The 25,522-nt window shown below is 47.1% G+C and overlaps 2 protein-coding genes across 3 annotated transcripts; both read right to left on the reverse strand.

The window, feature by feature from the left end:
- Window positions 1-662: 662 nt before the first annotated feature.
- On the reverse strand, window positions 663-25,455 carry LOC122369660. Of its 2 annotated transcripts, none has more exons than XM_043344567.1 (3): window positions 25,115-25,455; window positions 7,057-7,219; window positions 663-2,879 (listed from the first exon to the last, which is right to left on the reverse strand). In XM_043344567.1, exons 1-3 carry the CDS (start codon window positions 25,197-25,199, stop codon window positions 2,654-2,656), a joined length of 474 nt encoding a protein of 157 aa, XP_043200502.1. In that variant the 5' UTR covers window positions 25,200-25,455; the 3' UTR covers window positions 663-2,653. The 2 variants fall into 2 exon arrangements, with proteins under 2 accessions (XP_043200502.1, XP_043200501.1); XM_043344566.1 differs by lacking the exon at window positions 25,115-25,455 and adding an exon at window positions 17,520-17,634.
- Window positions 18,470-22,119, reverse strand: LOC122369659 (protein FAM170B-like). Its single transcript, XM_043344565.1, has 2 exons — window positions 21,740-22,119; window positions 18,470-19,598 (listed from the first exon to the last, which is right to left on the reverse strand). The coding sequence occupies exon 2, from the start codon at window positions 19,590-19,592 to the stop codon at window positions 19,059-19,061; it is 534 nt and encodes a 177-aa protein (XP_043200500.1). The 5' UTR covers window positions 19,593-19,598; window positions 21,740-22,119; the 3' UTR covers window positions 18,470-19,058.
- Window positions 25,456-25,522: the final 67 nt, after the last annotated feature.

The following is a 25,522-nucleotide window of genomic DNA, read 5'->3' on the forward strand; positions in this document are numbered from 1 at the left end:
CCGCGCGGGTTAAGATTTACTGCTGTCTTATAGAAGTTCGCCTAATACACCTACAAAATAGAATACATCGTCGTGTCGTGGGGTATATAAAAATTACTTTAAGTTTCAGACATAGCGAACAATAAAAGAACCGCACGTGGGCACAAACACAAACCGAACAGTGGTCTCGGAGTTTTGAAGCGTGTTTGAAACAATGAAATGAAACAAGAATGAACGGTTGTTTGGAACTCTATGGACGTGTAACCTGTTTTGTATTGATCCGTATTACAAGAATTCCTTCCAGGTGCAACCGACACGATACGTGTAGCTTTTATTTTTATCACGATACTGATGGTAGAGCTGATAAACCGACAAACGCTTTCATTTTTAAAATGCGACTTTTCGAAACCAACTACCAAGTTTTGAACTAGTGCCGCAAAAAAAATGCGGGTGTATGACTTATGAGGTAGTGCAAATATTGTTATGTGTATGATTATCTACCGTTGCAAAATCTTCAATTTGCTATGAACGTTCAAATGCTTTTGTGATTTATGTGCATTGTGCACAGCAGCAATGTGCACATAAATCAGGTATGGGCCCCATGATTGTTCCCTGTAGTACCCCGAATTCATTTCTCCGATAACATGTCGCCTGATGGCACATCAGTTTCCAAACAACGTCGATGAAGTCTGAGGTTTATTCAACATCAGCGCATTACTATACGACACCGGCGCAATGTGACATCTTACATTAGCAACGGCGTCTTGCCTCTCTCCTACAGCACGGCGCATGGGTTCAGCCATAGACTACTGATATAGAATAGTCTATGGTTCAGATATAACACGGAGGCATGAACACAAGCACAAACGTAAACAAAACAGAGGATTCGCTCGCGAAGCGGTGCCAGGTCGAGCTACATGCCCAACTCACTGGCCTAAAAGAGGATACCACGGGTGTGGGAGAGGTTTACTCATCGTTCACAGAACAGCAGTGTGCTTGTTACACATGACGAATAGGAACGCCTCAACATGACTGTGGATAGGAAAAAGGATTCTTAGTTTCCCTTTTGACAAAAGATGGTACTTAACTTCATGCATCAAAAAACGTACATTCGTAATTGCAATGCCTTCAAATTCGATCTGAACTCTGAGTACATAAAACTTTTTGCATTGAAATGTCATGGCTCGGTGCGGGCAATGGTATTTACGCCACATTTCAATGCCTTGCATCGAAGTTTACAGATACGACCGTCATGGTCTCAGAAGGTGAAGCTTTTGCCATTCAAGTGGTCACGTTCGTTTCCGTTCGTGGTAATGCTACCTCCCTCCGGGATGACGGGCTTCTTCAAAAGGTTGGGTCCCCCGCTGGCCAAATGCGTCATCAGTCACTATACCGTGCATTGCGTGGGACGCACATAATTCCAGATGGCTCTATTTGGTTAGCGGACGGTCATGGCGGGAAAGTTTCACCAAGTTTGCGAGTAATTCTTCCTTAGTCTGAAATAGATAAGGATTGAGATGGCAGGGATGTCCCCTCAGCTTGGCCACCCAACGTGAGTTGAAAACAGCCGTTATTCGTAGACGACTTCTGCCTATGACCCGTGTTTCCAGACTATGAGGGCGTGAATCACATGCCACGTTGGACCACGGCCTTCATTGCCTTCAATGTCGTATGGAAGTGTCTTGGAATGAAATCGTCCGGCAGCATCTCTCAATTGTAATGCAGATCAACATTCGGAGTGCTCCGCAAGATCACTGCATACAATTGATCTGCCAGAAGTCTTCATTGGAATATAAAATAATTATATATAGCCGTTCCTTTTGGCACATCATGTCGGGTAAACCCTTCTCTATTGTGGTGTTCAAGCTCAGCAAGACATATAATCCAGGCTTCAAAAGCTGCTGCAAATATTATCAAAAGTCTCCACAGATAGCTACTGGTTGAATATAATAATTCGAAACAACATTTTGGTATGACTTAGGCAGCAGAAATAACTGAGCATAACGGCCAGTGAATGGCCGTTGCTCATTTAGAAGTTAGCAAAACCATCCGTCCCATGGGATCACGATTCGCGATTAGGGCAAAGTTCAAGGCTCGTTTACAAGCTTCGCTAAGAGCCAGTCTTTCACGAATGTTTCAACTAAATTTATCTCTATGCTGTGACTCAAAAGGCGTCTGACGCCTTTGGGCTAAATGGCTTCAGAGGAACTGAGCTGGGTGTTATTGAAGACAGCATGTTGTACTTTCTATGGAAACTTGGAACTCAGGAAGCTGGACAATAACCACAGATAACTTAACAGATGTTTTTAAAGAGTTGCAATAAAAAAAAACGCAGCACCCCATGCTAGTATTGCAAGTCAAGTAACTGATCTACCTCGGACGTAGGGGCGATTTATACAGCAGATGCGCCATTGGCAGGAACAATAAAATCTCTTACACTATTCTCTCCATATATCTGCTACATGTAGGATACCACCAGTCCACTCTGAGGATCGCGCCATGAACAGCAACACTTAGAACGGGTTTCTGGAACATCATCTTGTCTTCACTGGATGCACAAATACCCGTTATCTCAAATAAATAGCCGGTGACTGTTTCAACAGTCAGCCCCAGCGCCTGCTCTGCATAGCACACCAGAGCTCAGTGTCTCTCTCTTCCTCTCCTGCAGCAGCCTCTAGCTTTGAAGATCCTCTTCCGAACTGAGGAAGAGGACAACATACGCGTCCGCCGCACCACTAGCTGTATGAATACGTGCGGCGCGGTCCAGTTGACGACGCGTCTTGGGCCAGGAGCGGCCGGAGACTGGTGAGGGGTAGACACGCCGTACCAGTCGCCCCGGGAAGAGCTCGGCCAGCCACCCGCTCAGCCATTCGTGCTGTCGGATGTGCGCCACAGACATTCTGTCGAAGAGGAGAGGATGATTGTCAGAGGATAGCCAGACAAGACAGAAAGACAAGATAGACACGACAGACAGGGCAGACAGGACAACAAGACAGGCAGGTAGACGGACATACGAGACAGACAGACAGACAGGCGAAACAGACGGACAGATAGACAAGCACGACGATAGTCTGTTTTATGGGACAGCAGACAAAGGTTTGCCCGCGCCAAACCTATCGCTTTTTATGAACGATAGGTCGAGGGTGGAAGTTTGGTGCGACTCATTTTGCGCTAATTGAGCAAGAGCTTCTCGGAAAGATCGGGAGTATGTGTCTTTTTACAAGACCTTTGCTTGTGATTCCCAACAACTTTGATAATGCTTGATTTAAGCTAATATATAAACATCTACGCTTTTTGTTTTTTTTTTCAGGTTGGGACAAAATCAGTATGTAATTGTTCTATCCAGATCATATTATGAGAAAATGAAGATAGATACCCAGCACAACGTATGAATCAGCTTTATAAGGCAAAGTTCAGCCCACGTCCGACGTCCCCGTGGAAAATTCTCTCAATACAATTAGATGACTTATGGTCGACGCTGCATCCCAATGGAATTCTGTTTTGGATTTGGCATTCCTCCGTGGATTTCTGTTCTGACAGCATGATATGGTCGCATGACAGGGACGATAACAAGTATGAGACAGTGATGTACCCACTAGGGAGGCAGAGATAGACGAGTACGATATTTTCTGAAAACTTTGCGACAGGCTGAGAGGCTACGTGGGTTGGATTTTTTCCCCCGGCTCGTCCCAGAGCTGTGCGAAATATCAAACGTTTATTTGATTTCCACTGCTCATAGGCTATATCGGGTAAGTTATTGACATTTAACGCGGAAATTTGTTGTAACTGTCTATCCGTGGCATTTATGAACAAGTGCACTCTTTTTCTGCCGTGATAGTTGGATCTTTCGGCCACTGTTTAGAGTCATTTAAATTGACTTCTCGCCTTACGTAAACTGAATATCGGTCAGTATGGACTAGGACCCACTAGGACCTGCCCACGGAAATCGGTACCTAAACTCTCAAGACTATCGATCAAAAATAAAGGCGAGTCTCGCGTCACCATGTTACGCTGTTTTTACGTGGTAATTCCATACATTGTTCACGGCTCAATATCCAGGTGTCACGCTTGCCGCACGGGGGCAGCTTTGCCACCTTTTTTCACACCTATTCGACATCCGATCGGTGTGAATTTGCCCCAGAGCGTTTCCGTCCCAGGTGCAGGTAAAACCGAGCCGCTTTGAGACCGATCCAAATCTATCACCGATGGCTCTGATACGAATTCCTCCTTCAAAGCGGCCCATCGCCAGGTGTCGCTCGTACCAGAGTCTACTCAAGTGTCTGGCCTAGTTTCCTCAGAGTATCTGAACGGACCAGAACGTACTGGGGGCGTCAAGCGTCTGATTGAAGCTCTTGAAATGACCAGCTAATCTAGTTCGTACCAAACGAAGACGTGGGAGGATTAGACGGTATTGAAGGGGTTTGGAAACATAATCAGTGTGGGCTGGTTGAGACGTTACCAGGAACCGATGTTCCTGTTGCAAGCACACGGATAAACGAGCTTGTTATCTCGTAGACCAGACAGGCGGATTAAGTGTTGAGAGAAGTGTCATTTTAAAATGATGCTTTAATCCACCTGGTATAACCATTAAAAGCATTGAGCAGACGCGAGAAATGGCGCAACAAACCGTTACTAATTGATAGATGATTTTATCAACAGAGAAAAAACGTGCTAGTGCCTGCGGTTGCGCACGTACGTACATGTATGACTTAAGAGTCATGTTACCTTTTCCTCAAGTTATAATGAATATGAAATAATATTTTCGGAGTTTCTTGAGTGATATATATTGAAAAATTGATAGCAAATATTTCGATACTCGTAGTGGTACCTTTTTCAATGCGAGTGATGCACAGTGCGAGCTTTGTTAAGCACAACAAAATAACACAATTCCCATGCAATCGGTGGAGCTGGGTCCTCCAGTGCAGATAAAATAACCTATACGATACCGCCTTCCTAAGAACTTATACAATATCACTGTCTATCACGGAATTTTAATTAAATATTTAGACAATCAGCGCTAATTTAATAAAAAGAGCGTCACTTCAGTTACAGGTAAGTCACACTTACACAAGGTGACCCCCCCCCCCCTCGCGTGTTCGTTCAGCGTGCCAACCACTATTTTTTTAGCACAATGTCCCATATTGGGCTCAGCTGGACGCCACCGCTGTCGAGATTCATTGACGGGCGCAGCTGTCGGATCTCGATGGCCTCCCTGATTTTACGTTTTTTCCAGTGGCGTTCGATGGCTAGGGTTCTCGCCTCGAACGGGTTCAAGTCACCGCCACAGGTACAAAAGTGTCTGGCCGTCGCTGACGTATCGCAGCGTGCGTGCTTGATATCGGCGGTGTGCTCCTTCAATCTGTCCTGTTTTGGTCGCCCTGACTCTCCGATATAGTCACCGATATAGTCTCCGATATAGATATAGTCTCCGATATAGTCCGATATAGGTCTCCTGACTTTCTGCCCAAGTATCCAGTTTTCACTGGAGCGGGAGGTGGACCAGAAACTGCCGTTTTTGGACGTTCTTGTCCAGAGGTCAGAAGGTCGGCTGGGCACCTCAGTCTACCGGAAGGCGACCGCATCAAACGTGTACCTGAAGTACAACTCGAGCCACCCCGCGGCCATGAAAGCTGGTCTAATAAGATGCATGGAAGCCAGAGCAAGACGTGTCTGCAGCGACATGTCAAGTGTGAAGGAGGAGAAGAGCAAGATACGGGATGTGTTCGTAGCCAATGGCTATCCGGAGCCGTTTATCAAGAGGGCTATGAGACGCCGTGACGCCAGCCAGACCGTACAGGGGGAAGCCGCCGCCAGAGACCAAGAAGCCTATGCGGCAGTGCCCTACGTCCCAGGTCTCAGCGAAAGGATAGCCAAGGTTCTCAGGCCACACAGAATCAAGGTAGCTCACAAATCCAAGCGATTGAGGGGTCACCTGGTTAACGTCAAAGATCCCGTGGAGCAGAGCAAGAAGAAAGGGGCCGTATATGAGATAAAGTGCTCGTGCGGCTCCAGCTATATCGGAGAGTCAGGGCGACCAAAACAGGACAGATTGAAGGAGCACACCGCCGATATCAAGCACGCACGCTGCGATACGTCAGCGACGGCCAGACACTTTTGTACCTGTGGCGGTGACTTGAACCCGTTCGAGGCGAGAACCCTAGCCATCGAACGCCACTGGAAAAAACGTAAAATCAGGGAGGCCATCGAGATCCGACAGCTGCGCCCGTCAATGAATCTCGACAGCGGTGGCGTCCAGCTGAGCCCAATATGGGACATTGTGCTAAAAAAATAGTGGTTGGCACGCTGAACGAACACGCGAGGGGGGGGGGGGGGGTCACCTTGTGTAAGTGTGACTTACCTGTAACTGAAGTGACGCTCTTTTTATTAAATTAGCGCTGATTGTCTAAATATTTAATTAAAATTCCGTGATAGACAGTGATATTGTATAAGTTCTTAGGAAGGCGGTATCGTATAGGTTATTTTATCTGCACTGGAGGACCCAGCTCCACCGATTGCATGGGAATTGTGTTATTTTGTTGTGCTTAACAAAGCTCGCACTGTGCATCACTCGCATTGAAAAAGGTACCACTACGAGTATCGAAATATTTGCTATCAATTTTTCAATATATATCACTCAAGAAACTCCGAAAATATTATTTCATATTCACGTACGTACATTTATAGAGACGTGCTCTAAGCTAATAAGGTAAGTGATGAAGCGTTAATTTCGGGCAGAGAAAAACGTCATTCATCAGATTTGTTTACATGTTGCAAGCATGCATTTATTGCAAGTGAATGTCAAAAGATGAAGCAAGGCAGGCGAAGGAATACATGAATCCATTTGTAACTACTAAAAATGTGCTTAATATTATATTTGTTCCTTATACCCCCACGAGACAGGTTTCAGGTATATGACTAGATCACGGTCAGACAACGCTCTAGGTCCCGGGGTGGGGGGGGGGGGGGGAGGGGGAGGATTTTGGGCGCCTGGACTACAGTGGTCATCGGCGACGCTCTAGGTCCCGGGAAATAAACTGCGCCCCCCCCCAAAAAAAAAAATATGTAAAATATACTCACAGATGGCAGGGCGCCGCCTTGCTCCACTCTCCGCTGTTCCGTTCGTAGCCGAACTCCATGGTCTCGATGTCATCGGGCCCCTCACCCAGTGTCGAGTACTGGCCATCCAACAGCAGGATCTTGCCCAGAAGGCAGGAGTGACTGGGCAGTCGCCGTCGAATCACTGTAAGATAAGAGGATAAAACGTCATAAATAACATCTTTGTTTGTTTTGTTTTGTTGGGTTAGGCTCTTTCTGTCTAGCGAGACTATTTCAGAGCCGGAAGAATGATAAGATTTAGGGGGAGACATTGGTCTGGATGGGCATCCTGGTGCTCCGCCGGGGCTGAGCCAATCACGAGGACAGGCCACCTAGCCCCTTACCCGGCAGTTGCTGGGGTATTTCGCCACCCACCGTTTGCTGGGAAGGGGGGGGGGCGTTAAACGCCCCCAGCCGATAACTCGAGAACCAATAGGCGCAGCGAAACGCACGAGGCAGCAAACGAAAGAAAATGACGAGACGCTTCAGATGAGTACTTTAAAATTGAATTTTGAGGTCACAGGTCGGGTCAAGGTCAGGTCAAACACCTGAAATCGGGCTTTCAGTAGCATGGACTTCAGGACTTTGCAATGGGCGCCTCTCGTCATAAACTCTGTCAAAACGGTGCACAATCCTTCATATAAGGCCTACAAGAGTGTCAGCTCAATGTAGGGGTCAGTCAAGCATAGGTCAGGGTCAAGGTCAGGTCAACCGGGTAGGCACATATCCCCGAAAATCCAAACTGATATTCGCAGCCTGTGACACATGTTTTATGGGTAATTTGGGGCGTAGAACACGATGGTGACATCATTTTATCATATGTGTACGTGTTTGGCTCAAAAAGTCCAATTTAAGAAATGCATGTATCATGGTCGTGAAGTAGTTACGAGAAATTACCAAGATTCAGTTCAAGATTTTGGAAAATGCGGAACCACAATCAATAATCGAAGATAGCCATTAGATTGTTCATGGTATTGGCAGTCTAATGGCGTTTACGGCATGTCTGTATGTCTATTCTGTGATTTTATATGAGTTTTTGAACATATGCCGTTTTTGGTCGAAAACTCAGAAATCATGACGTCATTAAAACCTCGATATCTCAAAAATTTTCCGACCAATTTTTTTGAAACAATGTCACAATGAACTTCAATCAATTCCCTAGAGGTACCAAAAATTTGGCGCGCCTGCGGCGCGCCATTTTTATGCTATGGCCCGGCGAAAAAAGTGGGGCCGTTTAACGCCCCCCCCCCCCCACTGCAACTCGCGGGCTGACGGTCAGCGCACCCGGCTACTCCTGGGGTGGAGCTACCCGCATGGGGTAAAGGTGACCGTCCAGCCCGGAACAGGGGGTGGAGGCGTTGAGAAGGATTTGACTTTTGAGTATCCTGAGGATGGAAACGACGGGACTGAGGTAAATAACATCGTCATGGCCGTTTTCTAACTGCATTGTCAATATATGAAGGAACGTAATCCAAATCACTCATGAGTGTACTCTGCAATGAAAGGCAAAACAGTGGGTGTCTTGAACAACATGCGCTGGCGAAACTAAGCGATGCGGACGTTTTTTTTTTCTTCTTCAATTGAGCTGCCCACCCCCAGCCTAAGTCAAAGTTGCTCTCGAGAACGTCGGCCCTGCGTTTTATTGCTGAGGTTACGAGCTCCCAATTCACAGCCAGTCCACAACAGTTGGTTTGTTTTTTTTTTAAGTTATGATAATGAGCATGATATGTGATAAAAATATACGACTGAATTAGTGTAGACACGGCACGCTACTCACGGTCACGTCAAGCACTCTATCTATATGGCACGTGTTGCTAGCATACAAATCGCGAGTCGTGAAGTGCCATGGAAGGATCCCGTAAAGATGCATTATAGTTAGTAGGTCGTATTTACTACTTGTGGCCGTTTACAGACACAAGCAACGTGGCAGAAAAAGACAAAAAAAGCGACATAAGCTATAGGTAGGCGTGTATGTTTTACTTCTCAGCATCCAAACGATATCCAACAATATAATCTACATAGAGGAATTGCTAAGCAGCCTAAGTGAATTTGGTATTCGCTACAGTGTGTGAAATCGTATTAGAAGTAGCGTTCTCGAAGGTCCAGTTTGACATCTTTCAAGCCGGCTAATAAATAGACACACAGTTATGCACAAATTCAGCGAGATCAACTGAGCTGTCGCTTGCATGAACATAAGGATAAGCCAGCTTTGGTGAGGCAGATGACCAGAATAAGAGAAGCGAGAGAGAGAGAGAGAGAGAGAGAGAGAGAGAGAGAGAGAGAGAGAGAGAGAGAGAGAGAGAGAGAGAGAGAGAGAGAGAGAGAGAGAGAGAGAGAGAGAGAGAGAGAGAGAGAGAGAGAGAGAGAGAGAGAGAGAGAGAGAGAGACAGACAGACAGACAGACAGACAGACAGACAGACAGACAGACAGACAACAGACAGACAGACCGACCGACAGACGGACATGCAGACAGACAGACAGACAGATCGGCAGACAGACAAAGGACAGACAGACAGACAAACAGACAGACAAAGATCCCACACCTGGAATCCATTACGCAGAAGTCTCATTTACTACAAACCACATCACATTACATTACACGTCTCCCGTTGGCCATCCATATCGCGTTTTGGACGTGGTATTCCCCAGACAGAAGAAGCATGAGACCAAGCACTAATAGCAAAATGGCGAAGCGTGATATAACGATCCTATTCAATCAGTGACAAGGTATAGAGACTCAGATTGCATTACGGGGATGAACAGGCTACGGCATCAGTCGTCAGCTTTTTCAACAATATGTAACAATCGCGTATCTGTGTTAGCTGTAAATGATACGTGCGGGGATGGTTAGATCGTTGAATGGCGTGGGTTATGTCACATGATGAAGATGAAAGAAACGGGCTTGAGTCCCAGGGAGTAGTTTCGTTAGCTGTGGAGGTGAGCTCAATCCGGGTTCGTTTTCAGAACAACTCAACAATATATCCGCACTCTGCAGTCACCAAAAGGGAATACACGCATTTCTGTTAATTATTATCATTGTTATCTTATCTAACATGGCGAAAATAAAGTTTGTGGCCGTAACCTGAAATCCATCCAATTTAAGTTTTCATTCAAGCACGTTTGAATAAGTGTGACAGGCTTAGCATCCCTGAAATATTTAGAAAGAAATGCATTTTTTTCTTTTGGAAATGGTACCGAATAAACAAAAACGCTGGTATTCACAACGATGCGCATCAGTTCCAATGTGTTTCACATGATAAGCAATACCTTAATGGCTAATTTCTTAACATAATTTCTTAATTTCTTAACACAAGGCCTCACATTGTCTGGGAAGAGCACAGATCATCATTCCTTGCCACATTCCCGCCTCTTCAGTCTCGACTGCATCCGTCAGTGACGTCAGAACTAAGACAACAGCTGGCTGCCAGATCCGGCAGTTAATACACTGGTCGGTGCGATATTGTCCAGTCTGTGGGCCGTGCGGGGGTGATGGATTATTTACAATCTCCTTTAGCCGCTGGAACGTCCCGGAATGCCCCAACTGCGACACAAACGCTGACAGCTGTCGTTGTAATGGTTTCAACTACTCGCCAGCCTTGGCAGCAAGCAAGCTCCATTGTTGATCGAAAGCCGCTTGTACCTATCACGCGCTTCCGAATTTGGCTGCAAACAGCCAATAGTTTCCCAGGAGTCATTCCATCGGCTCAGTACAGCATGAAAGCGAACATCTACCGAGCGTCCAGACTGCAGGTGGCGCGGCGCGCCGTTACAAGCAACACTCGCCTGCCGGGATGGTCGCTGTAGTATCGGCTCGGGTGCGTTTTTACACAGCAGTCTATCCGATAACTGGTTGCCAGCGATGCGGACACCGCCGAATCGACACCATCGCGCCCACATTAGCGGTTCGACGAAGCTCCCCTACTGTCGATGGCGGGTGCTCTGGCTGTCGCCACTGGAGTCACGCAAGGCCGTTCCTATAACATGCCAGGAATGCCTATACGAACGACACCAGTTGGGGTGATCGTAGCGGCAAGGCGCAGTGCTCATAGCGTGCGGGTTCGTACGCCGCCAGGGAGGCGCCATCGTATTAATTTATAGCCCGAGCCACTGCTGGGATTTTCGGACAGATGGGCGCAGAAATTCCGGCTTGTCGCTCGGCCGTTTGTTAGTGTGTAGCCCGTATTTGGGAGTGTTTGGTACCGTCGACTCAAACAGGATGTCGTAGAAAATGTAAGAGAAGGGGAGCTAACACATGCTGCTCAAGCGGGTTAAATCTTGTAGGTACACAAGCTACCGACGGCGGGTGTATCCCCGCTGTGTGGAGGATAACCGGATTAACAGAGTCGCGACCTACCCGCACCGCCTTTGACAAGCCGGGGAAAAGTTGCGAGAGGGCTAAAACATGGACTGCAAATCGCACGTGACAACAAATGGTTCGGCCAACGGTATAGCGTTGTCAAAAAGTTATTTTGGCTATGGGTGAACAAGGTTCATACCATCGCCATTGTTATCCAGCGTTTTATTGTATGAGGTGTATCAGCATAATTTCAGAGTTCTTTGAAACGTTATGAGGAAAACCGAATAATGTCTTATATGATGTTTTCACCGATGTTTGCTGTCAAGCACGAAATTTTACATCGTTGGGCATGACGTAACTCCCGTAGATGTTTTTGCGAATCAGGTTCATTAATGTATTTTCCGAGAATTTCATCGGGTGGATAATGACATCTACAACTACGAGTCACCAAAGATATTTTTGGCCGCGACTTTTCTCTCAGCTTTATAGTTTTTTCTTTTTAAACATCTTTTTTTCCGGTCATTTCAGCGGAATTTCATGCACATTCCCCACCTCACACAAAGTGCACGTGGGCTGACCACTATACCGGTCCCCTTACAGACACCAACACATAGATCACACACACATATAAATGTCTCGTCAGACCACCAGCAACGGTACTCATCAACGTCACGTGCAACCTGCAACATCGCAACCAGAAACGGCGACCGAGCAACGCTCAACATGGTAATTTCTGCCTTGTTTGGCACCCTGGATGACGTCACAAATATTTCAGCACGCTGTGACATTACCAAACCGGTCACTACAAATCCGTACTTTTGTAAAATGGACAACTTACCGCAACTTCTCGTTACCTATTATTGCAAGCGCATAACAGCCGCATTCCTGACAAGAACGTAGGGGGCTGCACGAATCATGCCGCGCCAAATCACACTTACGGGACATCGATTATTTTTGTCATAATTATATGCTAACAAAGCGTGACCGTTAACTGCAAAGTGCGTTCGCTGTTCCCTGGGTAACCTAAATCGCGGCATCTCAGTTCTCGCCATGACTCCTGCTCTCATGCAAGCTGTGACAATGACAGTGGACAACATTTTAAAGAAGTTAAACTAGTTCATGGGGCGTTGAATAATACCAGAGATTACTTTATGTGACCAGTTGACCCCACCTTTTTAGAAACGGCTCCCAATTCTCAGTATAAATGCGTAATTAGTATCGGAGCTTCATACGGCCACCGAAAATGAGTGCGCCTAACACGTAAACGTGACGCAGCCTCCAGCATCATATAGCGTCGACGACGTCCCAAAGAGCATGTGATCACGTCATTATCTTTGAAACCGACGGTGTGTGAATTCATCACGAGTCCCTACTCTGGAGCGTTCGTGTTACGTCGTGAGATTCATATTTCTATTTTCACTTCTGAGCTTCTCAACTAGCACTTAAAGTTCAGCTGATTCGCAATTCCAAATCTACCTAATAACACGTTCAGCAAACTGATGCCCACTTGTGAACGTGCTCGTGAATTTGGCGTGAATGCGGTCACAAAATCCACCTAATAACGAGTGAATCCAGCACGAAAACCGCACCCTAATTTACCTTATTACAAGGGAGGCTATATGCCCTACTGATCATCAGCAGCGCGTTTTTGTCTTCGGTGCCGGCATGGTGCTAAACATTTAAAGTCCAGTACAGCTCATCTTGCTCCAACTCGATATCCATGGGACAATACGGGGAACGGGTGTCATCAGGCATGGCATGGGTGCTAGCGGCTAGCGCTTTTATGTTTTCTAAGCTTTCCTATAAGTACTACTTTTTATCTTATCAGGAAAACCTAGAAGGGGAGCTTTACAAAGGGAGATTCGCTAAAGGGAGTGTACTGGACTCAAACGAGCAGTTGGACATTAACAAGATGCGCGCTGAATGTCGAAAGGCAGTCCCGTTAGATGTCATCAGTGTGCCGAAAACTTATCGACAGTGTACTAAATATCGACAAACAGTGAGCTAAATACTGATAAACGGTCCACTGGAAACCGACAAACAGCCCACTGAACACTAACAAACAGACAAACGGCACACTGAACACTTACAAGCAGTACCCGGAACACTAGCAAACCATGCGCCATGTACCAAAGTGCAATGTCCCATGCCTAAAGTGGGCCAGCCAGCCCACTGAAGGGGTGACAATCAGATACTGTGGCACGTGTCAGTCCCAGTTGCACCCTGGCCTGACATGGTGGCCGCTCGCTCGTGTCTGCTCGCCTGATCGCGTGATTTGCACGACCGACCGCAAAACTCCATTTGTGGCTTTAACGCATCTGAATCTTCGCCAGGCGCATTTGGAGGCACCGTGCTGTCATTTTGGACATGGGACATTGATAACGCTTAAGTGCGCCGGTGACTTCACACGCAATTTATCATAAAACAGCCACCGCGAGCCGTGTTTCTCGGAGCAACAAAATGACGTAATGTTCAGAAATGATGTCAACATCGCCCCTTGCGGCTGCGGCACGGGGGGAGGGGCCGGTCAGTAACTGCAAGCTATCAAGTTTGACAGGTTCCGCTTCATTAGTCTCCTCCTAACGTCTAACGTTATCATGAAGTATCCCGCGCCTCAACCTCTCAGAATCCAATGAAGGCTCCGGTGTCTACCGTACCATCTTGAGAGTAGTCTGATCCAGTTTTATCCGGATATGATCTTCTTTTGTCATATGCATCTGTTCTGGATAGGTAATAGGTATGTACATACCTGTTGTTAATAACTGGGACGAGCGTCATTCAGATAATTATTAACGTCTCCCTGCCCTCGTGATGATTTTTGGTGCCATGGTAACCGATTCCTTGGTGCAAATACCCAGTAATGAGCAAAGTTTCCAGACATCCATTATCTGGGAATCTCCCAAATACCCAGTAGACACGCAAAAGGCTGCGTTGAATAATAGCTGTTCCAAGGTGCACGTTTAACAATTCTCAAAAATACAACAGCGGCAAGGTCGCATTAGGTTGACGTCGCATTTCATTTGGCGAATTCGCGTAGCTGCCCTTATGGATCACAATAGACGCATGATGCAATTGCACATACTGCATGCAACAATTTCACACGCGGTTGGTAACTAAATAAGAGGCTTGATTAGCGGTCTGTCGGGCGGCCAATCGTGATTCTAGATAAATCATTTGAACTGTAGGGACTAGGGAGAGGGACAGTCGGGCACATTTGAACGTATGTATGTGAGCCTGTTGTGAGCGTAGCAGATATTCATTAAACGTTTTAATCAATTGTGCCGGCAACATACGTAATCTCGGAAAAGAAAGAAAGAAAGAAAGAAATATTCTGACGTTCCCGCGATTCACTCGATAACACAAATGATTTCCTAAAGGTATCTAATGGGGCATTCCACGTCAAATCAAACACCGAAATCCGTCATCCCCTTCGATTTTTCTGAAAATTTGTAGGCAGACTGGGCATGGTTCAAAACTGAGTTACGTATAATATTTTCGAAATTTGATAACGTATCGCTGAGATATAGGTCATCGAATATAGCGAAAAATGCCACATATCAATTTTTTAAATGGCTATAACTCTGGTTCCTTTTCTGGTATCAAAATGATATTAACAGGGTCTTATAGGCAATTGATAAGGCTTTGATTTTTAATTATAAAATTAAATTGAAGTGACCTTGAAATGCATTTGACCTTGAATTAAAACAGAAAAATTTAAATAGCAAAAAACACGTCACCTTCGATTTCGGTAATTTTTACATATTATGTCCGTCACAATGTTCCTAACCATCTGTGAAAAAATTGGAGTGGGCCATTCATAACTTTCGCGGCAAACGCCGTTTTCATGCATCAACATCACGCAACCGCGCGTGACCTTGAAAGACAGAGTCAAGACATGCTTGCTTGTGTACACTTTCTGAAATGAATGATTGCTGATTAGTGATATCCCAAACTCTGCGAGAATGGAAATGCATAGTCATCGTAGTCAAGCATTCACGTTCCATAGTAAAAGTGTCTCAGGCAAACGGTATTTTGCGGTGAATTTTGAGCCGTGTGGAAATGCATCATGAAGTAAATTCAACGAAAACATTATCACGCAACGATACCTTCACGTCTTTTGATCTTCACTATACGAAAGAACATACATTTTTTAGTATGTATGGGGAATTTCTAGCTAATCCAATAATAAATATGGCAGTTAGAGGCCTGCTAAGAGTAACATGTCGCCGGCTGAGGCGGGCTCGGCCGATGCGGGAAACGCAGCAATCACAATTTTGTGTTTACACGTTCATATTTCAATTGTTTACCAACCGATTTTCAAAACTCTTTCACCATAAGATTGCCTGTACATTTCTTAGTCTTCTCACAAAATTTGACGCGAATCGAACGTAATCAGCGGTAGGGATCGCGATGTAAAGACGGAACCGTTCCGTTCCGTCCCGGCACAGTCTACAATTCAGGCGGCACGTAGCGGTCGGCGCCGGCTGCCGAGTCGCCGCGTCGCTGCGGCGACAGGATGTTCACTTTACACCGCTATTACTAGAACAGTTGTGAACCGATTTTCTTATTGCTTGCACGATGAGATGTCCAATTCAATTCTTGACAGGTAGCCATAATTAATTTCGCATTAATCTTATGAGATATTGGCGAAAAACAGGAGGGGTGGGCGAAATTCGCTCTTCCCCCTCCACTGCGCGTGCTAACATACGTTTGCATATGTGCAATTTTCTTCAAAACTTATGAATGGCCCACTCTAATTTTTTCACAGGTTGTTAAGAATATGGTAGGCAATAAAATATATGAAAATGAGCCAAATCGAAGGTGACGTGTTTTTTGCTATTTCAATATTTGTGCTTAAGAACAGAGTTAAGCAAATTTCAAGGTCATATATTTAAGTAGGTGCAATTCTAAACAAATGCTTAAGAAATTACCTAAACAGTAAGGTTTATTTCATTCAAATCAAACAAGTACAACCAAAGTTATGGTCGTTCAAAAATATAAAGATGCAACATTTTGTAAAAATTTGATGCCCTATATTTAGAAGACCTGTGGTCAGAATGTGCAAAAAAACATCAATGTTATGTCCGGGGCCACACAGGAACCCGCTCACAAATTTATAATGAAATCGCTGATGGTAAGGTGCAAAACAGCCGATTTTTGTTCGATTTGACGTGGAATGCCCCTAATGGCACCACACCTCATTGTATCTGACGACACCTGACCGTATTACATCATATCTTACTGGACCGTAAATCCCATACCCACACCTGAATGTTTCATTGTTTCATCTCTATCGCCGAAATGTAACTCAGATGCAGAATTGTGGTCAGCTACACAGCTATCAATATAGCTATCAGCTACTGTATTGTGGTTGCTGGTTGCTCCTTTATCGAAGTTTACTTGACTGACCGCATCTGATGGACTACACCACACTGCATCTTACCGGGATGCATCTTACGTTCCATATCTGACTGATCGTATCTGACTGTAATCGTATTACATCTGATCGTATCTCACATCCCACATCCGACCGACCGTATCTGACTGACTAGATACATTTAACCACACTACATATCTTATCTGACCGTATCTGACCTCACTACACCCAAGTATCTCACCGTAGCTCATGCCAGCACACCTCTAACTTGAATCTCACAGGCCGTTATCTGTTTGATGGCATCTTATGGCACCACACCGGACAGACCACATCTGAATGTGACACACAGTACCTTATCTGACCATATATCACGACCCCACATCTAGTACTGATTGTATCTTAATCTCACGCCCCCACATCTAGTATCTTATCGTATCTCACGCTCCCCAGACACCGGTGTCTCGTATCTGACTGTATCTCACGCCCTCTGACCAAGCATCTGACTGTGTGTCATGTCCCCCAAGCATATATCTCACACCAACCACTCGATTTCGAATATCTGACCGTATCTCACGCCCCATACCTAGTATCTGACCGTAACTCACACCCTCACACCTAGTATCTGACCATGTCTCACGCTTCCACACCCAGTATCAAACCGCGTCTCACGCCCCACATCGGTATCTGACACCCCACCAAGTATCTGACTGTATCTTACACCCCCAAATCCGAATATCTGCCTGTATCTCGCACCCCCACACTCCGACTAACCGTATCTGATGGACTGCAGGTCGTCTCCCCCGGATGAGATCTCTGCTCGGCAGTTACAGCTAACAGACAGCAGTAGCAGTGACAGGAGCACAAACCGGGCCATACTGAATGCACGCTGCCGTCCGAGCGCTCTCTGCCAGTCGCCGGGACTCGCGTGCCTTTATGAGCGCTCGCGTTTGGCGACGACCAATGAGCAGCGCCGAACGGCCGAAGACGTCTCTGAGTGGCTAGCGTTGGGCACGAGGCAGAGTATAGTGGAGGTGGAGGCAGACTTATCTGAGGGGACGGAATTTATATACCTAAACTGAGATGAATGTTTGAAACAAGGTGTTCGAGCCTGCAATGTCCAGTGTAAGATAAATCAATGACTTTTTTACAGGCTACTTAGTTCGAGAAAGACGAGACTGCGCGAGACGCGAGAGAGCCGAGAGTTAAAAAAAATCAACTAGCTTCGTTAAAAACCGTACACATTTTGAAAACAGCATCGCGAACAATAAGCGAAAGTAACACTACAAACTGCGAGATAATTGTATTTGATAACAAAACCACACGCACACCTAGTTTGTCAGTCCTACTCCTGACACTCCCCACTCTGCAAAGCAAATAAATGCATCAAACTTGGTTACCTAATGCTCGACACTTACACATTGCAGAGTGTTACACATATCTGCATACTAAAACACATGGCTGAGGCATACGAAATGTAGGTATAAGTGCATTGGTGGATCAAAGGGGCAGACGTTTAGGGCCTTTGTCCCTCCTTCAACGTCAGAAATGAATGCATGGGGTACGTTATCTTCCACGAAAAGTAAATTTATGGCTATTACAATTGTTCCAAATCGACAAGTAAAGTTAGGAAGCGAAATCAGATTTTTATTGGAAGACCTGCCAATAACTGAAAAGGTCTTTGAGGAGCATGCATCCCGCAGTAGACAAGCAATAGGTACCACCTTTATGAAGCCAACAATGTATTTGTGAGAAAAAAATCATGACTTAGTACACATTCTTCACATGGAAGTTCATTTATTTGAGAAGATCATGATGGATCAGCACATGAACACTTACGCACTGAGGAGGTACGGAAGGGTTGGGGGTAAGTCCGACCGAACACATGTTGACATGAAGTCAACTGAAAAAGAAAACATTCGTAACATAAGACCGCATCATTGACATACAAACAAATCCAGTGCTTTGGAATCCAGACAGCTCACACCAATTCTAGCGACCTCCTTCCACCGGTGCATGCCCCAGCAACTCTCAACTGGCCTAAGACACATTCTGCCACTGTTATAGACTTTGTCAGGCACCGCCCAAGACTCGAGCATACCTCGTTCCTGACTACGTCGGGTTTCTTTTCGGGTTCCCGCAGACTTCGTTCTCTACTCCGTCGACTAAATCATGGACTTCGTCGGGCTCAATGCTAGACTCCGCCAGAAACCATTTCACTCTGCCTTACTCCGATCCCAACTCGGGATGCTTTGACTCAAACTCGGGAACCCTCAACCTTTCCCCGACTCCAACCCAGGCTTCATCCCGAACTCATGAGGCCGGACCGGGGAAAATGATGGCTCCACCCGGTCTGCGTCTGAACTGAGCAGGTCGTCCCCGAACGGGAATCACGGGAGCTGGCCTCAGACTCTGCTGCTGCCGTCCCTGCTGCTGGAAAGGCTGCTGGAACTGCTGCTGCTGAAAGGGCTGTTGCTGCTGAAACTGCTGCTGCCGGAAGGGCTGCTGCTGCTGGAACTGCTGTTGTTGTCTGAAAGGTTGCTGTTGCCGCTGTATCTGCTGGTTTCCACCACGGTTCTGCTCCGGTCTGAGATTTTGCTGTCGCTGTTCCTCCTGCTGGTTCAGCAGGAACTGTGCCAGCTCCTGCTGCTGCTGCGGGCTGGGCCGACGCTCGGGCGGTAACTCTTGCTGAATGCCGGAGAGATACTGTAACAGCGTGCTGTGGTAGCCTCCAGGATGACTATCCGAGGACTGTGGTCTGCAGTGGACGTATGACATCAGGGACAGCATCACGAACACCAGCGGGATCAGGGGGCTTCTCTGATGCATCACCACCTGCACTGACATGGCGACCTGCCGACAGGGATACGTGAGAGTTAGACAGGCGGATGGAGCGCTGTTTATGAACATTGTCATGTGAACAGCGAATATCGACAATGAACAGCGATGAGCACCTATGTACGCATGAGGCTACAAATACATTTATTTAAGAGGGAGACACGTGAACTTCCAACCAGCTGATTTGCTGTTCAGAGTGAAGCGTGTTTATAAATAACAAAGGTCAAATTTCAGAAAGAACCAGATCATCACAGACCAGGTGATTCCCAGACCAGGCTTTCCAGTATTGGTTACGCGTGAGGTTATCCTATCTAGTCCATCAGTACGTGAGCGACCTTTGACTCAGTTCGATTATACGGATACATATCCGGAACAGCGGCAGGGAGGCGGTCCGAACTATGTATGTGTGCCGACGGATGTGGGAGGGTACGTGCGTGCTCCTAGAGTTGGTAAAGCCACTCCACTTGCACGTATTTGCCCCACATGCAGTGAAATTCATCCGTCACCAAGTGCGTAATTGAAGGCTAGTGACCGTTGAGACCGATATTTCAGGGAAAGTGGAAGTCACGTACGCACCCAGCACTGTACCTATTGATTTACGGAAAACTACGGAGGGAAGAAGTGGGTCGCCTAAACCGGATTTTGCACATGGGGACCTGCTTGCATGCGTCACTTGATCGATTTTGGAGCAATGCGAACTTTGGCACCTTCTAAACCGTTTCGGTACCTTATGTTTACTGATGGTACTCCACTCAGTTTGGCGAGCTCGCACTTCAACTTTAAAAGCCTCGGTGACAATGAGTTAACGTTTTTTTTTGGGGGGGGGGTAGGGGATTGGCAAACATTTTGGGGCAGTATGGCCCATGCAACATCCAATCATAAATCGGATATGTCGTCTGTACCCGGGAAAATTGGATGCGTCTAAAATCTTCACCCCAGTGAAAAAGTCCTTTTAGGCTGAACTCGGAACTGCGCGAAGAGTAGGTATAACTAATCTCTGTTTACATTTTTAAGAGAAGGATTTGTTGTTTCCAGTAGCTGCTCAGCTACATAGGCATGCCGTAATTGGTTTGGCCGCCTAATTGTTCGTACAACAACAAACAGGGATGGGAAACGGTCACTGGCAGATACAAGGCAAATGCGTCGCTTGACGCTTCCTATTCATTGTTTTTACAATGTCATGGTGACGCTAACACATTCATTTCTGTAGCCAAGCCGTTATTTGGCCAGTCGGAGCTCAGGGACCCTGTCATAGTTTGCTGCCAGTAACAAAAGGTGTTATTGAACGCTGCAGTAGGGACCATGCTCCAAAAAAAACCTTCATTAAAAAAAATATTCGGGTTTGTTCTTTTATGCCTTTCTATTTTCAATTCCGAGCACGCTTTTTCACTCGGCAATGACATCGAATTCTCATAGCATCGGACTATGCAATAAACTACCCGCCCTCATTAAAAGGCAAACCGTTCTGCATTCACTGTGAATGTAGCGCGACAAACGGCTGTAGCTGTTCGTGGCCGCCAAAGTAACTAATGCTAACTAAATCGAACATTGCACTCCAGAGACTTCGGCGTCAGGCCCAGCCAATAGAGAAATCAGCTCCGCAGTCATACATTAACCATGAGGAATTTTTACGACTGCAGTGCAACACTTCTTCCCATGTAAACGAAGCACAACGTCTACGACTGTTGGATACGAAGAACGCGAATAAAGTATAACCGGTATGAATTTCTGTCCTTATAAAATATCATGGTCCGTCAAGCTTTGACATACATCGTACACGAGGTCTCAATCAATGTCAACATTTGTAATGTTGCCCACTGAACACATGTTGCAAAAACACATTATTCAGTTCTGGTACGGCAATTACCTAACAAATACAAAATATCTACCCTGTTGTGAAATTTCACGAGCTACGGCTACGTTCATGTTCAGCCCGTATTGGCTACGTTATTCCCCACTAACAAAGTGACGATACACTCCTAAAACTGATTTGAGTTTGCAGCCGTGAAAAGATCATATGCAATACCTTGCTGGCTGCACTGCTAAGAGGGATCAAGGTGACTCATTATCACACCATTCAAGATAAATCTGCTAACTTGCAATCGATCAAAAGCACATCGATACCAAACAGTTCAACAAAATAGCGCTTGTCTCACCTGGATCAGTGCAGAGAGCTTGACGATCAGACAGTGAAGACCTCCACCAGCTCTGCGACTTCCTCTTAACACCCTGCCCTCTACCGCTCGGCCTTGGGTATAGCGTTATTGTCCGACGCGAATCGTTTGACCTTGCCTCCGCTCGTCACAACCGGACTCTGCCGCTCAGGCGTATTATCTCACTCCGGCGTCAATCCAAACACCGCAGGCCCTAAGACACCACCTTGGTGTACTCCAACCAACTGTGGATGCCCTACTGCGGCCGCTACTGCTGAGACTCGACTCGACCGTTCCGGAGAGCCCGGCGAACTGTGCGGCCGTCCCGGTACCGCTGTGTACTGCGTCATCGTCTCGCCGCCGGCGGCGGCAGACTCACCTCACCTCACCTCACCTGAGTCACGTGGGCACGGAAAGCACGCGGGATTTCCCGCCAGGGCGGCGGAGGTCACCCGGGCGGCATCAGTGCGTCAGAGGAAGGGGTGCTGAGGGGTGTTGTTGGGGTGATGAAGGGTGTTTAGGGGTGCTAAGGGGTGCTGAGAGGGTATTGGAGGGGTGCTTCGAGTACTGAACGGTACTGAGGAGTATCAAATGGCAGGTATAGATGGGTGCTGAGGGGTGCTGGAGAAGAGATGATGAGTGAGAGGTGCGGCTGGGTGCTGAGAGGGGTATTGAAAAGCCTTTGAGATGCTGAGGGGTTCTCAGAGGCCAGATAGGGTGCTGAGAAGTGCTGAAACTGTCGATGGGTTTAGAGGGAAATTAGGAGGTTTTCAGGGGAGCTGAAAGGTGTTAATGCCTAGGACATAGGAGATGCTGGAAGGTGCTCGGTGATTATCTTTGGCTTCTTATTCCTGCTGAGAGATTCCGCGGACTGTAAGGGGTTTGAAGGGGTGCTGGCGGGGCACCCGAGGGGATCTGGAAACCAAATCATGCACCCGGAAACAGCGCCGTACCCGAGTGCTGAGGAGGGACGACAATGGTTACATAGCTGACCTCTGTAATAGCGACGGCTGATAATGTGTGCACCGTGCAGCATGCATATCATATGTTGAACAAAACATCCCTTAGTTCCTGGTCCTGCCGTCTTACAAAATGCTAATCAAGTCCTCGATCCTGCTCCTAGTGCCATCATAAGAGGCCGGTCAAGTTCTCGGAAGTTAGTCCAAGGACCTGACCCGAGAAGTCATGAATATGTTAACGACGGAAGGGTATTCAGCGCTGAGGCATGAAGGGCTTACTGGCGTCCCGGCATCTGAAGTATCCCGCCTTCCGGCGAAATGCATATGCTCTATGACGTCATCAGATAACATTCCTTGTCCGAGTCATTCCATTGACTTCTTTGATTCCTTAACTCGGTAAGAATGCCGTTTGAATCAGCCAGGAAATCACGAAGGGAGGTTGGATTCATAATTCTCAAGAAGACCGTAAACTTTATCACGTTACCGATTAACTTTGCACTGAGCCTTTCACGATACACAGGGTCTCGTACAGTCATCTAAAGATTTTTACTGAAAGCCAGACGAAGTCAAAAGGCGGACCAGACTTCACTCAATATCGTTACCCTGGTCCAGATCAGCCAAATGGACAGTGCTAGGCGGCCAAGCCCATTGTCATAAGTCATATTGCGGACGGTCAGAGTGAGTCAACGATCCCCTGTCGATGAGCTCTTATTTGACTTAAAAACGCCACATTTTCATGGAAGGAAACATGTGCACGGATACAGGCGTCGGATTTGTGAGGTCACCGGATTTCAAAGATAACTGCGAGTTACGACTTACGATCTAATCTATGTGTTATGACGCCATTGGTTTCCGTATTGAAAATACGCTGAGTCTGGACATATGATCTCGGGAAAGGGTCTGTGAAGACAGCCCATAGTAGTTAGTACGCCTAGATTCAGCTAGGATTTAGCCCGGATTTGGGACGCTTCGGATCGACCAAAGTTGGATCGATCCGAAATACAAATACACTAATTTGGGGCCTTTACCTTTGTTGAACTCTGAGTGTTAAACGGCGTGGAGTGCCGTGCCGCCGAATGGCTAAGGCCACGTAGCTATTCCCTAATATGAGAGCTCTGTTTTGTGCCCTGCGGGATTTAAGTCAGCGTTCAGAAATAGCGGCCGAACTGGATATAAATGTGAGTAATTGATAATTGCGAGCCGGCTGGTTGGCCGAAATTAGCGCCTCACGGCTTACCGTAAGCGAGCGGCCCACGAAATCATTCGCGTGGACGATTGGTCAGCGAACAGGCTGCCTGGTCACTGGTGACTGGTATGTGGCAGGCATGCGCTTCAGCGCTGACGAGCCGGGGTGGCAAGAGAGCCGAGACCTTCACTCTTCAGAGGCCCGATAGGGACCCTTTGAACATGATAGGGGCCCTCAGAAGTCAGAGGCCAGTATGGGTTCTTATAAGCTTAGCGACTGATAGGGGTCTTCAAAGGCTGGCCTGGGCCCTCCGAGGCTGTTACGGGTACTCAGAGACCGTTTAGGGCCCCAGAGGTGGATAGGCCCCTTAGAAGCCGCTAAAGGCCTCAGAAGTCGTCAGGGCCTCAGAAGTCAGCAGGCGCCCTCAGAGGTCGGCAAGGGCCGTAGAGTAGAGACTCTGAAAGGTAGGGTAGGTAGGCGACCTCAAAATCCGCTATGGGCTCTCAGAGGCCGGTCCGGTAGGGGCCCTCAGAGGCCAGTAGGGGTCCGGTGTTATGAGGTTGGTAGGGGTCCTCAACGACCGGGAAGGGCCCTCAAAGTCAGGCCGGAAGGGTCGGGGTCCTCGAAGACCGGTAGGAGCTCTCAGAAGTCGTTAGGGATACATAAATTGGTGGGCGCCTTCAGAGGCAGGTAGGGGTCCTTAAGGGCCAGTAGAGACGCTCTGAGGTCGGCCGGGGTCCTCAACGGCCGGCAGGACCTCAAATGTCAGTAGGGTCTCTCGGAGGACAGAAGGGGCCCTCAGATATCGGTAAGGGCACTTACATATCCGTCAACTTCCAGTGGTGGCGGAACATCTTCAATTTAGGGGGGGGGGGGGAGGGCACTGCCGACTTTTGGTCCAATTCTTTCCACGGCAACGCCCATAGGGCTGATGTTAAAATGCGTAAATCAAAGGGGGGCACGGTGCCCCGGTGCCCTCCCCGTTCCGCCGCCTATGTGACAACTTCAGTTTGGGACCTTCGGGGATCAGCTGAGACGGGAGACCCCCGAATTTGGGCTGGGCCTCTGAAGTCATCTAGGGCCAGATCGGATCATCTATTTGACGTTATCCGACGACTGACGAGAGACGTCCGTCTCACTCATTCCACTTCCGACGTCTACGAGGAACCTCAGGACACTGATCTGTGCTCAATCGACCGTCACCAGTCTCAATCGATTAGCACAATGACTCACCTGCAATTGGAGCAGTTACATGCAATCTGGAAGTACGAAAAACGAGGGCTTTGGTTTTGCGATGGCATGACGGCATCCCATCCATTATTCAATAGCATCAGATCACATCCCCGGCCTCCGTATACTGTGCTTCAGCCTTCAAGTCACTGGATCGGTCGGTACTTATCGCCTTGACTGGAATTGGATCCATCTAATGAACGCTCGCTAGTTGCTAAACAGTACTTCAGGATAACGCATATAGTATATCAATATACCCAGCCATATACCACAGTATGCCACAGTCCACAACGGACAACCCTTGGATTACGGATACACGGAGAGCGCTCAGCGCGGTATTTCAATTTGATTTGGGGTTCCACTAATGTAAATAAACCACTGAAAATAAACACATGTGCTTTTTGTAGTCAA

This window comes from Amphibalanus amphitrite, unplaced genomic scaffold, assembly GCF_019059575.1.
Source record: "Amphibalanus amphitrite isolate SeventyFive unplaced genomic scaffold, NRLGWU_Aamphi_draft 001059F_arrow, whole genome shotgun sequence".
Taxonomy (NCBI): Eukaryota; Metazoa; Arthropoda; class Thecostraca; order Balanomorpha; family Balanidae; genus Amphibalanus; species Amphibalanus amphitrite.